At 47.8% G+C, this 15,710-nt stretch overlaps 1 protein-coding gene across 4 annotated transcripts in view; it reads right to left on the bottom strand.

The window, feature by feature from the left end:
- The window catches only part of LOC119462755 (uncharacterized), a 70,708-nt gene that overhangs the window by 13,698 nt on the left and 41,300 nt on the right, over nt 1-15,710 (bottom strand). Inside the window, exon 1 of one of the 4 annotated variants that reach the window (XM_037724031.2) lies at nt 693-1,767. The exons of the other annotated variants lie outside the window; for them this stretch is intronic. Within the exon in view, the coding sequence (XP_037579959.1) occupies nt 693-728 (36 nt within the window). The 5' untranslated portion in view covers nt 729-1,767. Of the gene's footprint in view, nt 1-692; nt 1,768-15,710 lie in introns of those variants that run through there. 4 annotated transcript variants of the gene reach the window in all.

Raw genomic sequence — 15,710 nt, 5'->3', positions numbered from 1 at the left:
GCCCATATTACAATTTACAAATTGTAGCCGTGGAGTTCGCAAGGCGGATCCACTTGGAAACGAATTCTCGGGATGTCATCAGTTTCGAGCTATTAATTCCCGAACCTTGCGGAGAAATGCATTGGCATTCCAGTTAATTGTGTACTTCAATGCAAAAAGCGACGTTTTGTTAAGAACCTAACTAACAGTAAACACAAATGTTTACTGAGCGCTTAAAAAGAGTGGTGCATATAGTTGAACATTTCTCTGTATACCAATCTATGTAAATACGTCTTACACCCGGATTGCTCCAGTGCACAAATGGACACTCTCGAGTACCCTTGGGTACGCAAATATCCTTGAATACGCAAATAATACCCTCGGCACACAGGTCCATATAAATTTAATATAGCCACCTGACCAAACGCCGCAACAGTGTCAACCAATGGTGTACATACTAGCATCAAATATTTATCTCAATCTCATTCTCGAGTGTATCAAATCGTCTGCTTCGAATGCACAATGTCGTCTTGAATAAATGCTTATAAAGATATCCATTTTTCTATGCGGTGTTTCGCTATCGCGTAATTGGCACTCTGGCACTAACTGGAAAAGCCGAAGAACGTGTCTTCGAAGGCTCTCGCCTTAGGCCTACAGCGCCTACCTCTCGCATGTCAGGCGACCACGAGTCGCGTAATGTAAGGCAAGGTCACCTGTGCAGCACGAAGCAGCATCCCGAAGTCGGCCATGGAAGGACGGCAAGACGCGTTGGCGCCGCCGCTATCAGAGACCGAATGGCATCCCAGCTTTCGCGTTACCACACGACGCCCAGCACGCAGTTGTCGCAGCAGAGCACGTCCTTTGTCTCGACGTCCTTCTGTCCTGGTGGTCCTGGGCCCTGAATATCCTCAGTCCTTGATGTCCTCTGCGGTGCTGCGTTACTCAGCTAGTTATAGCACTCAGAACTACGTGAAGCGGAGCCCCTACTTCGGCGTCGTCAGCGTCCAAGCGGCGAGAACTTTCAACAACCTCAGAGGAAGATGTCTTCTACCACCGAAGGAGGCTTCACCGGTTATCAGCCAAACGACGGCAGCAGAGTCTGGCGCGCACTGTCAGGATGATGCTTCTACGGAAGCGGACCGTCGAAGCGGGACGCAATGGCAATTAGAACAAGCCAAGTGCTCTGTACTTGTAAGGGACGCCTGTCCCGCCGTACAACGAATGCACTTCTTCGCAATCGGCACGCGCACTTAGATGCAAACGGGATGCTGCTCGGCGGCCAACACTTGCCGAAGAATAACTGCCGGCGCTCGGAACCACGCCCCAGTGAGAAAAACGAAACTCCTCCGCCCTCCGGCGGTTAGGATATCCGGAGGAGACCTGCGAGTGGTCCAGGAGCGTTCTTCTCAGGGAGCGCCGGAAAAGAGGCTGTATCTTGAAAGAGGATGTCGATGGTATAGAGACCTCTGCTTGGGTGGGGTAACGGTCTTCCAGAGGTTTCGTGGAGAAGTGTGGGGGTGGGCTGGGCTGTCTTGGTGGAAGGGCGGCGGCTCCAAAGGAGGCCTTGGGCTCCTGGAGGGGGTAGCCGCGCGGCGCGATGCGTCGCTGCTGCCAGGCGGTGCGGTAGCTGAAGAAAAAGGAGAGCGTCGGCCACTGGCCGCGCTTTCAGCGGCGGCGGCGGCGGCAGCTGAGAGGGCGCATTCCAGTTTCCTTGCACCGAAGGAAACCACGTGGTTCGGCAGCGGCACTCCGCGTGCGCTGAGCCTGGCTGAGCGTGCGCGCGCGCTCTCAACAGCTGATCAGATCCGCCGCGACGGCCCGGGCAAGGTCGCCCAGTTCGCGCCCGCTGGCTCAGCGCACTGCGGTGTTCCCGCTTGCCTTTCAGGCGAAGCCGAGAGACGGCGAAAGGCGAAACAAGAAGAAACAACCGACACGGCTCGATTAAAAAAACGACTAGCTGCTTGCTACGCGGAGCGGTTCTTTCTTCGTCTTCTGGCGGCTTTCTTTGTATGTTTCTTTTGCCGGCTGTGCGCGCGTGAGCGAGGCAGTTCGAATGCCGCCGGGGCAGGCAGGAAGCCTGCGGGCCATCACGCCGATCACGGCGCCGTCTTGCCGGCCGGTCTGCGCGTTTCGGTTTCCCCCCGCCCACCCGACGCCCCGTCGTTGTTGGCTTTCGTTTCCGCCTGGCGTCGATATGTGCGAGCCTGGCCCGTTGGACTGCCCTGCGCGATTTGCGTGAGTGCGTGCGCACGCGTGCGTGCACGTGCATGCGCTCGCGTTCGGAGCGCGCGTGAGAAGGTCCCGATGAATTAAAACCGAGAAACCTGTCCGAAAGAAGCGGATGGCAAGGAAGTTCGCTGGGGTGAGAATTCGAGCGCGGGAAACCGGAAAGCCACTTCCGGTGTGAATACTAATTAGCACGCTGAGGAGAACGTCGGAGTTGTGCGCTATGCGGGTGGCCGAGACGTCTCTGAGGTAACCAGTGAGGTCATTATTGGCCGGTTCCCAGTGCTTCTAAATGCCTCTAATAGGTCACGTTTGAGTGTGCTCCAGGAATAGAACTGTCCTTGTAGGGAGCTGTTTAGACGTCGGAGGAATGTTCAAGATGCAGCGTTTTTAGCAGTGGATGAATGATGAAGTGTTTCATACATTGTCACTCCCTGATCGGTCGTCTACATTGCCCGGTCTTCTAAGACTAACCTGGCGCATATTGGCCATATTTGGCCCTTGCTCCACAAAACACCGATTCATCATCGTGATCATCATGGCTCGTCAGTCAATTCACCCGCCGAAGAAAGGTACCGGAGTATGCTGAACTGACATGACTGAATAAGTCTTGATTGTTATATCATTGGTTAAGCATTCCATTTTATCGTTGACCGCCTATACTGTGTATATATCAGGTCCTGAATCTCTCGTATAAGCTCTGAACAGGCGTATGCTCCCGAGCAAAAAGGGGTCTGCGTGTCAAGGATACGTTTGCGCTTCTTCTCGGTGGCAAAGTGGCACGTGCACTCCATATGGAATCACGCAAGGAAGGGGAAATTGTTGGTAGACATGTTGGAGTGTCACATTCCATACGTCACGTGCCAACGCGAACGCGAGAAGTGTGCGTGTGCGTAAGAGCTTAAAATTTCGGGACGCAAGCTATGATCGAGGTAAAAAATGATGCGTGGCAACAAAGAGATAACAAATACGGTGTTTCTCAAATTTTAATTGCCTTCTCATCAACACTTTTTAGCCATATATAGAGACGACTATCATATACAAGAAAACGTATACCGAAATGGGCCCAGGGGCAAATTTCCGCATGGATCTGTCGTAAATGCAAGGAGGGGGAGGAAGGAATGAACGACAAGTGCAATAAATCACAACGAAGAGATTGAGTGTAGGCACCTGAAAACATGTGCCCTCGAACAAATTGGCCTACTTCAGGTCTTCAAACGCAGTTCGTGCTGCCTATAAAAGAGAGGCTCGTTCTCGACACAGACTATATATATATATATATATATATATATATATATATATATATATATATATAGCGAAAGCTCCTATACACGGGTCGCTCTAAAGTAAGCTCGGGCCAGCGTATAAATTTGCGCGGGCCTCTACATACCGGCGGACACAGCTGAGATCGAACAACCGGAAATACGCAGATGCTACGTGCATGCCTCGTAAGGTGCTCACTGAAACTACCGAGTAACATTTTCATAAAATGAAATTGCTACGCGGTCCATCGATCAGCGAACTGTTGCGCAACATTCCCGCCGAGAACGAAGCAGCTAGCCGTTCTATCATTTTAAAGAGTGGTATTGCCGGAACGGCACGAACAGTTCCCACGACCTCTGGGCACTGCTCTGAAGGCCGCAAGACCAGTTGGCAGGACCGGCGAATCATCTGATAAATGCGCACGCCGAAGCCGCGAGAAACTCTACGAGCACTATAGCGCTGTATAGCGTGTGTGTACATCCCAGCATGTACATCCATCTGAATGCGTGGTCGAAGAAGCTTTTGTACCAAGCTCCCAAGCCTCCTGGCAGCGTTCTCCGTTTCTAGACTATACTGATTCTTTCCCATCGACGACAGCTCAGTCAAAGCTTAAGCGGGCACCTTCGCGCATTTCCGCGTTAAGGCTCGGTTCGGCGTCCACGCCTCTGTCGCATAATAACGACACTGTGAGCGTGAGTGAAATCACACCCGTGTAATACGAGCTTTAAGAGCTTGTGTCTGAATCACTCCGAGTGGTTTCCGGTTCCTTCGTGTAATGCGAGCCCATAGCAGCACTTGAAAACGACGAGAATACAAATGCAGGAGAGAATGGCGAGCAGCCCTTGGTAGCTCGAGGTGTCAGAAGACGATGTGTGGGCATGGGTCTTTTACTACAAGCACTTTCCAGCTTTGTAAAATGAATATCAGCAAGTGCCGTTGCTTTCTATGGTTCCCAGGATAGCGGCGCGCTCTTTTTGCTGTGCACAGCACGCGATACCATACCATCGCAAATGTCATGTTTTGAGGCACACTGTGGTCGTATTCGGTTGCGGTTAGAGCAGCGGGAACGCTTTCTTCGCGAGGTGAAATGCATCGCAAAAGCAGATCTGCATCAAATTTGGCCCATAAATGTTTGTGGAGTGGCACGAGCGACTCCTGACACACACTGTGCCTCGGGAGCGCCTGCGAATTTATGGAGGACGTAAAGTGACGTAATAGGCGGAAATCGTCCAGAGCTCTCCATGCACTCGAACGCATTTAGACAGGGCCGGAGACACGACGCTGAAAAGACGTCAGAAATAGGTTCCAGGTGGCGAATGCTTTTTTTTTTTTTTTTGCTGGTACAGCGACGCGTCTTGATTCTGGTACATCGACGCTCCTATGAGAGAGGAAGCGACAGTTGGATCGGGAGGGAGGGGTGATTGAACAAAAAGAGGAGTTGCTGACCAGAAGAGAGTGCCCCTGGCCGTCTAGCTAGCTAGCCCTCACTGGGGTAAGTGGGCAAGTGGCAGAAAACTGAATATGAAGAAGGCACGTGACCAGAAGATATACTGTAGTACAGAGTACAAAGGACATGCAAAGGATCAAGAGCCAAAGGCAGCGAAGCCTCCATTTTTGTACATTTAATTGAAAAAAAAAACAACAGGAGCGAAAGAACACGAAACGAGTCCCAATGACACCTTTGTTGATTCTAAGAAACCAAAGTTAAGACGCAAAAACCTCAGAAATGTTCGCACCAACGCGGAATACTATGACGATATTAGGAGGCAATCATCTGTCCTACGCACTTACGAAAGAACTGAGAGAGGCCGCTTTGTTTCTCGGCAATATTATTCAATGTTTACTCACGCGCAACGATATGCTGCACTGACGCCAGAAGAGAGGCTGCATGGTAGGTTCGACAGTAGAAGAGCCAGCTCTGTCGTAACTGGAGACATCTGCCAAGACTTTCACTTTGGAGAGAGCGAGAGGTTGCGAAATACGCGTGGGTGAGGTGTCAAGGGGAGACGTGGGTATGAAACAAAACCTAAAGACGCATATAATGTTATGTGCTTATTTCGAACATGATGGCTTTTTTTTCCCTCACTTGGTTTCAGAACCATGCTTTACCTATTCAATAAAAAAATGCGAAGAGTTCCTTACATTTTGCGAAACCGTACATGAATGGCTTCTCATGAGTCAAGAAATCCAATAAGGCCAATCTGATTCCTTGGCTTATTCTAGAACGACAGTACCGTGGCGTCGACGTCGACACTCAGAAGAGTACTCTTTCATTCCTTTTTTTTTTTTTTTTTTTTGGGGGGGGGGGGGGGGGGGGGCTTTTTCTGGAAGTCTCCTTCGAGGTCTCGCAAATCTCTTCGGAAAACTTTCCCGGAAAATTAGGTAAAAGAAACATCCATCGAAGCAGAATCAAATGAAATAGCGTAACGCGATATCCCCCAGCTGACGTTTACCTTGACTGTGACCGTGCATCTGGAACACATTGAAAGCCACGCTGGGTTGTATATAGCTTATCTTTTACATGGCAGTTTATCTAGTATCCATTAAATTCAAAGAAACACTCAACGACACGCGGTGCATCATTGTCTCTGTAAACTGCAATCGCGACAAAGAAAAAACAAACAAAAATTACTCAGTATATAGTCTCGACATCAAGGACACGTTCCGCGCAGTGTAACAGCCACTCTTTAATGTCAGTTCGATTTCTTATCAATAAATGGTCCTAATGCCGACAAATAAAACAAGGTCACCGCCCTGCGCTTACTGACCAGGCTGGGATCTTCGAAACGTGATCTCGTAAACCACATGTATAGCTTTCAGCCTCCAAGAAGCACTCCAGGCATGAGATGATCGCTGTATAGAGGTTCGGTTTTCCCACACCAGCTATGGTCGACACTAATAAAACTAATACACGCACACGTTTAATGCGTGCACTGTGCCGAAGCTCCGCCGTATTCCGTCCGGCATCCTACACGCAACAGCGCAGCAACTCAAAACTTGACGGCGGCGCTGCATATTTGGCGCCAGCGCCTGCCGTGAACATTCCAGCCGGCGACCCGTAACAACCACGCTCTCTTATTTCTGGCAAAGTGCTTGCCTGGTCGTAAAAGTCATGGTACGTGGCGCCGGAGGTCGGCGACACTTCGAGCTGCAGCAACGTTCGCTGCTTCTGACGTAAAGGGTTCGCCGAAGTCAGAGCTCGAAAACAGGAAGAAAATAACAAACGAAGTGAAAAAAAAAACTACTTAACATCAAGGACTTCTTTGTACGAAATAAGCACGCTGATATACACACGCGCTGGAAGAAACGAAGCTGAATGCAAAAGCACGGCAACTAAAACCAGCATCTTCAAAATCGCTATAAAATTGGGTGCCGAGTCGCTGGGAAGTAGAAAAAGTTAAGTGATGAGGGTAAATTTAGCTCGGCTGCGTGAAAGAAAATCAGCGAACGAGGACGAAAGTGCAAATGTATACCAAGAAGACGGGGGAAAAGTGAGTGAGTGGGAAAAGTGCGCAGCCGAGAACACGATAGCGCCATTTCGCACACCACAACGACACGCAGAAACCTGGAGAGGAAAACTACATACGGGGCTCGCAAGAAGTGCACCTGCAACTCCGGTGGCAAGTAGCGCGTGTAGGCGTCTTTCTGTCGTCAAAAAAAAGCGAAGCAAAGCGACAAATCCGGAGTGGAAATGGTAGCTTTGTGGCTTTCAACTCGTCAGACGGGGTCTGACGCCGAGAGCGGCCCGCCACTCGCCTGTTTGAATTTCAATCACTCCCGAGTGTACGCGTGTCGCTGCAGGAAAAAAAAATACACAGAAACGCGCACGAGCGTGGTGTTTCTAAGCCCTTGAAAACACAGCTGTGCTAATTGGACAAGGACACCGCCCCGCGCGGTGCAACTTGTTGTAGGTGCGGTACGCGCCTCTCAGACATTAGCGAAGGTGGTGGGAGCAGTGAGGGGAGGGAGGGTCGAGGGACTTTTTTCTTTTTTTTTTTTTTCAAATGCGGCTGGGCGTGGCCCCCAGACGCAGGCAAGTAGTGCACTGCAAGGGCGCCTGCGCCAGGCGAGGAGTGTACCTTGTAGCCTAGCTCAAATTATCCATGCGCGCAGAGATATAACTCTGTTCGGGTGCCCGGTGGAAACTCGTGTTGTGCTTTCCGTGAGTGCTGAAAGCACGAGGCTTCTCGCGCTGCTCTGGAAACTGTTACGACCTTGCATATTACGTGCAGGAAGAATATTGCGTAGCTATAGGCCAGAGGGCGTGACTGTTGACGCGAGGCACAACAAACCCCCATGCCACTAAACAAGTGGTCATCAATAAAAACAAGGCTTTTACGCAAACATGGGGCCATTATTAAGGCGAAGCTTTTTTTTTGCCCGTAACCCCCGGGAGATTTGGTGTAAGCAATATTTCTCGCAGAATTGACTACTGATATCGCACTGCTTCTTCAAGTAAAAAGTTGTACGTGCGAATGAGCGCACATTTATTTATTTATTTATTTATTTATTTATTTATTTATTTATTTATTTATTTATTTATTTATTTATTTATTTATTTATTTGAATACTCCACATGCAAACAAAGTGCACAAACGTACCTGCACAACATTTGATATTTAGAAAGAAAATAAGCTAAATAGCTCACAGGAATGTATAATTTTTGCAGCACTTTTCTATGAACTTCCACGTGTGGCGCTATAAAGAGGAGTGGGATTCGCTACAAGACGTAGTTATCGCGGTTTTGAACGATGATGGAACGAGGTTGCTGGCAGTGCAGGCGGGGAGGCAGTTCCAGGTGGTCGCTGTCCATAGCATGAAGGAATAAGCGTGGAGGTTTGTACGCGAACTTGGGACGCGGACGTTGAAGTTGTCGGTCAGTGCGTGCTGAAATGTAACGAGTAGCAACGAACAATGCGGTCTTAAGATGGCGGTTGGTGTAGGCGTGCTATTTATTTTCCTACCGCAATGTCAGTCAGCTCGAGGCGAGTTTTCATTGCAGTTACATTAGCTGCGCGAGAGTAAGTATAAAGGTTGAAACTAGTGGCTCCGTTTTGGAGAGCTTCGAGGGAGGAGGTAAGCAAGGCAGAGCGAGGATCCTATAGATAAAGGCGGCGTACTCGACTTTGGACCATGAAAAGTGTTTTATGAGGCTGTAGCATTAAGGAAACAGGTGCTAGCTATACGTTTTGGCGGAGGAAACCCAACATGCGACTAGCATTGTTAGCTGCGAAGTCGACGTGAGTTTGCCATACTAAGGTGTTAGAGATATGAACACCCAAGGTATTTACATGAACTAACAGCTTACATGAACTAACAACAAAAAGGGTGCAGAATCCTTAAACGCATTTAGGTGCATGTGCATGCATCGCGGTTAGTTGTATGACGAACCACTTTCTTAAACTTTCGCTTCACACAGGTTCCAACATGTGCGTTGGGTCTGCATAGTGTTTATCGTGTACCTGTACAATGCATTAAGGAAAAGGAACCAAAACTGACATACAGTACAAGGAAAAATATAACAGCCTCATAGACGAAGTAGGACCATACTAGAAAAACAAAAGTACGGATGTGGACGTGACGAATTACTTGTAAACGTCCTATGAAGTAGGTTTTTAACCAACGTCATAAGCCTTAAATCGGCAGCGTCACTAGCGATATATCGGTCTTCACATCGACAACTGCGTATATGGTTTCACAATTTGTTACTTCACTGTACTTTCCCCGCCGTAAGCCATGTTTCGAAAGCATAACTGCAACAAAAATATACTACAGAGAAATCTGACGCCATAGGAGCGCATAAACTTGCACAATATAGTCTAGTGAAAAGTGCACAGCGCGCGTGAGCTGACAACCTTTTTTTTTTCTTTTTTTAATGCTGACCATCGCAGAATTTTCAAGGCTATCCCGGTTTTTCATTGAAAGATCAAGGGCGCTATAACGTAAAATGATTCCAAATTGTTTTGATTCCAATTTCTGCAATCAGCCTCCATGATTAGTCTAAACATTTTCGGGCCAATCCCAACTTCGCCTGTCTGTCACGCGACGTCACGAAAACCGCGATAGCTCCCCATCTGATATAACGTGTGCACACTGATTATGCATGATTAAACCGCACAAAAGAAAAATAATCATTCTTGATTTGACGCCTTTTTACCATTAGCCCTCTGCTATAGGTCGAATATTTTCTGGCTACGCCCACTTCGCCTGACTGCCAGGTGACCTCACAAAACCGCGAAAACTCACCACGTCAAAGTGACGTGTACGCGAAAAAAATGCATAAGTATGCCGAACAAAACTGAAAATTTTTCTGAATACCAGAGACTGTCCCGTTCCGAAAGGAATAGAAGATGGCTGCCCGCCAATCGCTCAGGCCATCGCTACTCGCACCTGCCGGTGAGCATGTATTTATTTGGGCATGATAAACCTTTCTGCGTGGCCGTAAAACGTTATCGAGCCCTTTCGGCATGCGTAGACTATCGCTCTGCCAACTCTTCCTTGCTGAGGATCCGTTTTAGCGGCATTCTTATCCTCCGTTGCACGCCGCCACGATTTTCGACCAGCCACCGCAAGCTAAGTAAGGCGAAGCGGACCAATCGGAGAAGCCGGCACCACCCTCTTCATGCGGTTATCTATTTTCACTGTGCTGGCTCGGCCCCATCGAAACCCTCTCCACTAGAGCGTGCTCCTCGCCTCTTGTCAGCAAATTAGGTAAGAAAAAGCGCTGAGTGTAGACAATGTTATTGGTTTTGAAAGCGAACAAAGGTGGCCTCCTGTAAACGAGGAGAGTGTTTGATTGGGTTGTTCAGACACCGCTGCGAGTCACCGCCCGATGCTTGCGTCGGTGGTTACGTAAATTTGACGTCAGGCGTTTGGAATCGAAATAGTTTGGAATCATTTTACGTTATAGCGCCCCAAAGTCCTCACTTCATGTTGTCTGGTCCGTCATTGATTCGGGGCTGAGGTCTGGCGTGTCTAATAATTCTGCCACCCAGACTGTTTTGTTCATCCAAGTCAATATGCGCTGAAATCTTCAAGCATGCTCCGATGACTGGAGATATTACCTTCATTTTGCTTTATTTTTAACAACTGTTTTCATGATCTCCACGCTACAGCTTTCTGCGATATTAATGGCACAAGTACTTTGAGGTTCAATATGTGCCCATACATAAATGCTTTTTGATACAAAGAAATACGTAGAGAACGAAATGAGCACTGGCATATTGAAATATATATATATAACATCAAGTTCCGATTAAGGACAAGAATGCACATGGCCCTTGAGGAGCTAAAATTATAGCAGTGTTTTATGTTTATATACCGTACACATAATCAATGCTTTATGTTTCGGTCATATTACCATACCCACATAGGACGTAACAGAAAGCGGAAACAAAGTGAGAAAAGCTATAACACACCAAACCGTGATGCAGTCGTGGTGACCGCTACTGGAATAAAGTCGGAGAAGCATCTCAGTACAAAGCCATTTATTAGGTCGAAAAAAATGTTTATTGCCAATTTACGCTGCTGTACTTAGCATTCTGCTCATGTGCTCACACAGGCGCATGCTCTTGCATACGTAAGCAGAGCACACGCACGCGCGCACACACAAACGCACACATATACATACATACAAACATACACATACATACACGCACGCACGTAGTTCAACGAACCCCAGCTGGTCGATATTAAACCGGAGCCCACCATTGCGGCGTCTTTCCCAAGTGGCCACTGCGCCAGTTTCTGGAAGTTAAACTCCACAACTAAATTTTCTGTAAAGCTTCCTAATAACAGCAAAAGTCGTTTCCCCGCTTTTGGCTTCGAACTACAGGGAATTTTCTGTAATCATATATGCAGGTCGTAAAAATTAGCCATAAAATAGTTGTTCCGAGGTGCTATACTGCTTGAAGTGAAGCGCGTTGTCGAGTCGCAAGAGCAACGTACGGCGGAAAGGACACATACGACACCTGAACAGCCGCGTAGAAGCATTTCGCTTTTGTCCATGTGACGTTTGTGTCACTTAAATCGTTAATTTTCGCTCCTCTCCAAAATCACTCTCTTTCTCTTTCTCTCAGTAGAACATTTCACTTCAACATGTACAGTCTACTGGACCCACAGCTTAGCCCACCTACTATACTGCTGTTAAGGGTTACACGGAGCTTCTGTCCTGGTAGCCACTTAAATGCTTGTCAATAATAGGACTACCGAGTGACATTTTTTTTTTCTCCTAACAACCACAGGAAGCCGACAGATAAGAAAGCCAAACATACAAAGGGTTATTGGCCAGTTACATTCTCCTGAGTTCACGCACGAAGCCACGGCTACAATTCAAAGGATGTCCCACTTCCGCCGCCATGGCCTTGAGTGGCACTGCCTAACACTACCAGGGCTGAGCCCTATATAGATACACAAATATCCAAGAAATAAACGCGATGACCACCGCCCCTGGAGCTAAATTGGTAGGATCACACACTTAGTGAGAAAGTGAGGGTTCAGCTTCTACAGACGGCAAGTTCTTTTCTTCAACATTCATTTGTCCCTTTGCTTGTTATATCTGTAGTTCAATTAGAAATAACAGAGCACGCATTCATAAGAAGCACTCACACTAGAACTGTTCGTAAGAGAGCCTTCCTGTTAATTCTGATGCGGGACGTATCATTAACAAAGACGGCCGGCCAATGGCGAAAATGCTCTTATATGAACGAAAAGTGTGAATTCGGTCTCTAGGGCCGAATTCACAAAGCTTTTCTTTCGTAACTTCATTTTTGCCACAGGTCGACCGCATTCACTATAATCGGGACAGGGATTCGCAGAGATTTTCTCGGACGAACAATTCCGGAGTAAGAGCTTTTGTGAACACGGGCCCAGTTCTGCCGCATGTCACTACATGGCCAGATAGGCATACACAGAGAAGACAGGTCAACCGCGCATATATAGTTAAGCACTACGGCACGTGTAGCTTACAGTACCAGCGTGACGAAGCAATGAAACGCCGCAGTTATATTCCTTGCACAACGCAATAAAACCCGCTACACGGCGCCAGGTGTGTTCCGAAGGTCGGAAATGACTTGGGCGGCGTGTTGTTCACCGGAACCTGTATCGTGTGGCGGTCTGGCGGAACTCGTTCTTGTACTCGCGGAAGTTGGCCGCCGCTTCCTTGAGCCGGAAGAAGCGAGCCTCGTGCGCCGAGCGCACTTTCCACGTGTGGGCGCAGCGGCCGTCGCCATCGTCGAGGTCGACGTCGTAGAAGGCCCAACCCAGTCCCTGGCTCCGAGAGCCCAACTGCAGGTCCAGTGCGGCTCGCATCTGCGCATGCGCAGTACAAAGGGTGTTACGCTTGTGTCGACTGAAGCGTGGCATTTATATAAGGTGTCCCGACTATCATGCACCAAGATTTAAAAATATGCAAATGCCACGTAGCTGGACAGAACCAAGGTAATATTGTGTGCCGTCGCTTGGAGATACTCAGATTATCTTTTTTGCATTCCGTATAATTAGATAATTAGTGTATTATTCAACTTCTCCATTATTATATTTCGATGAAAAGTGTCAATGTGAAAATTGTAGAGCAACATAAAAACTCCCGATGCAGCTTTCTGTTGCTCAATACGTGCTACACATTTTTTTTTTCTTAGCATGAAAGAAACCCGCGAATACACACAAGTGCCTCGAGTGGCCAGTGCTCCGGGCCGCAGCAGGATATTAACCTGCTCCCTCAAGGGTGGCGTCAGTGGCCTGAATTTGAAACAAGATAAATACATCACCAGTATTGTGAGCACGAACCTGCATGAAATATTCGGCACACATGAAATTATACCCATATGGCTTTCATCGCGAACCAGCATCAGTCACGCTGTCTCACGAGGAAATTCGGGGTTCGGGCTCAGGCTAGATGTTCCAAGCCAGTACTGCACCGGTGTTTTGTCTCTTTTTTTTTTATTGTGGCCTTGCCGTGACTTTCCGAAATCAAACCACTTGGGACGAGAGTGAAACTAGCTCCCACAGTTTATCCGTCGTAAGGAATTGCGGCCCGCCACTCCCTCTAGGAGTGGTCTTTCGATGAACAGGGCGGCACCGGAACTCGAAAGCAGTAATTGACTCTCTATATAATCTATCAAGTCCAGCCGTGCTGCCTAGATATTTATGCTGTGAGCAAGAGACGCTCTTTCTGCTTCTGCAACAAAGCAAGCAGTGGACCAGCAAGGTCGCATAGTGCATGTGAGTTATAATATACATTTTAGTGGATGCCCGCTTTTTATATGTGTGTTTGTGTCAAAACTTTTTTTTTATTTAAAGAAGTCTAGAGGTTCGACTCTTCCAAGCCGATGCAGGCCGCACCCTCGATGGCACCGTTAGGTCCAGCCCTCAACGACACCGTGGGCCCTCTGGACAGCTCATAGCTGATCTTGAGACGATGAACTCTGTAGCATCTTCTTCCAATGTAGCCATTCTTCTTCAGGGTTGGCGAGAGCCGCAGGGCATCCCAACGACGAAATGTTTTAAAAACAGCAACACGCGCTCATGTTATTGTCTTTATCTTTACTCTTTTAGCTTCGTTGCTTGGTTCCTTCCCATGGCACACCATAACATGATGCATCATTTTGGTTCTATTCTACTTGGTTCACGGGGACAAAGCAGGCTATAATACTGTGGAACTACTAAATGCATGGCTTAAGTGAACTTATGCATGGTGGTATATCGGACGAGTTAATACAGCATGTCCGACATCTATAGCAATATCATAGTAGTGGTATGCCTCTAGCCGTCGGAGGAGAGCACTAAAGCCGCGGGGCGATTTCGGTATCACCTAAGCACGTCCCGCTGAGTCATGGAATATTACATCTATGATAATTAATAGTAGATCGTGGATGGCTTGGAAAGTAATTCCGTCGCTCTCGAAAACATGGGAAAGCTTAAACTTTAAGCTAATTGTACATTTTCAGTTATTTATTAGTTAATAGTAAATAACTCAACTATTGCAACTGGATGTGCACATTGCGTACGAGGTGAGTCTGTGGTGTGTTTCGCAGTTTTGTTCAATGTACCGCTGTCATGTGGCTATCGTGAGACTGTCATGAGAACGCCTCAAACGTTCCGCTGTGCCATATGAATGCTGCCATCTGCGCTATGCTTCCAGTGCCATAAATCACTGCCTCGAGAGAGAGAGGCACTCGTAGTGTGCGACGCTCTGCAATCGGCAATGCACCCGGCACTCATTACCAACTGCATATATAGTACCACCAAAGTGGTAGTACCCAAAGCGCAGCAGTTCTCCTGCGCAGAGAATCCGGGACCTCCCATTCTTTTGCCTGTATAGGACAATTACAACACTAGAAAAGAGCGGAAGATACAGTGCAAAGCAAGGCTGCGGTTTTAAGGTTTCTCATGGACGCATCAATAATTATCCACACACCATCCCACACGCATCCAAGGCAGAACACCCTCAGTTACGAAAAACGCAAACCCACGCATACTGATGCCACACTATACGCATTATATTAACTGGGACCCGGTCTCCCCTAATTGGAAGCTCTGCGTAGCGTATCCTTCATCAAATCCACGTTGTGAGAGTGCTACTTTAAAAAACATAGCGCTCTCAAATTTACCTAAATTACCTAAGGAGTTCAGCACTTCCCACGAAAGTTTGAAAAAGCATGGTGGCCACTTCTAGCCCATCAATAGAGTGCTGGGCCCGAAGGCGAAGCATACTAAGGAGGCCGAACTGTGGGCTAGCTAGTAGGGGTACAAAAATTGCTATTTCTCTCTTAAAACTTAGAAGTGGTCACAGAAGTCAAGAAATGCATTACGCGGCAGCTTTCCGGTGTTTCTGGACGAGCGCCTCTGCCGAGCTCGTGCGTTCACTACATTACACAAAAATAATTGATCAGAAGACAGCTCTCCAGGCAAGTTTCTTCACGCCCAAGCAAGCGCAGACAACAAATGCTGTGAAGAACGAAATTCTAATGAACCAATGTAGAATGTTTAGCTAACGGGCTAACCTAACTGACTAAAATTGCGGCATCTCCGGGAATCACCCGGGAGATACAACTGATGAAGTGCTGCTTCGCGCTCCACATCGCAAGTACCTGGAGATTCTGCATACGCACACCTCCTTCTCTTATTGTCACCAAAGGTTCTAAGAGTTGATTAACAGCTGGTTCATTCGGAAGTTCAGCTTAAATGTTGTACATTTTCCGCTCGGATTTTCAAGCGTTCGACATGCAACGTGGCCCATAAAA

The sequence above is a fragment of the Dermacentor silvarum genome, chromosome 8, assembly GCF_013339745.2.
Source record: "Dermacentor silvarum isolate Dsil-2018 chromosome 8, BIME_Dsil_1.4, whole genome shotgun sequence".
In the NCBI taxonomy this organism is placed as follows: Eukaryota; Metazoa; Arthropoda; class Arachnida; order Ixodida; family Ixodidae; genus Dermacentor; species Dermacentor silvarum.
The sequence above is the reverse complement of the archived record's forward strand: the minus strand, read 5'-3'. Positions and strand labels throughout refer to the sequence as shown.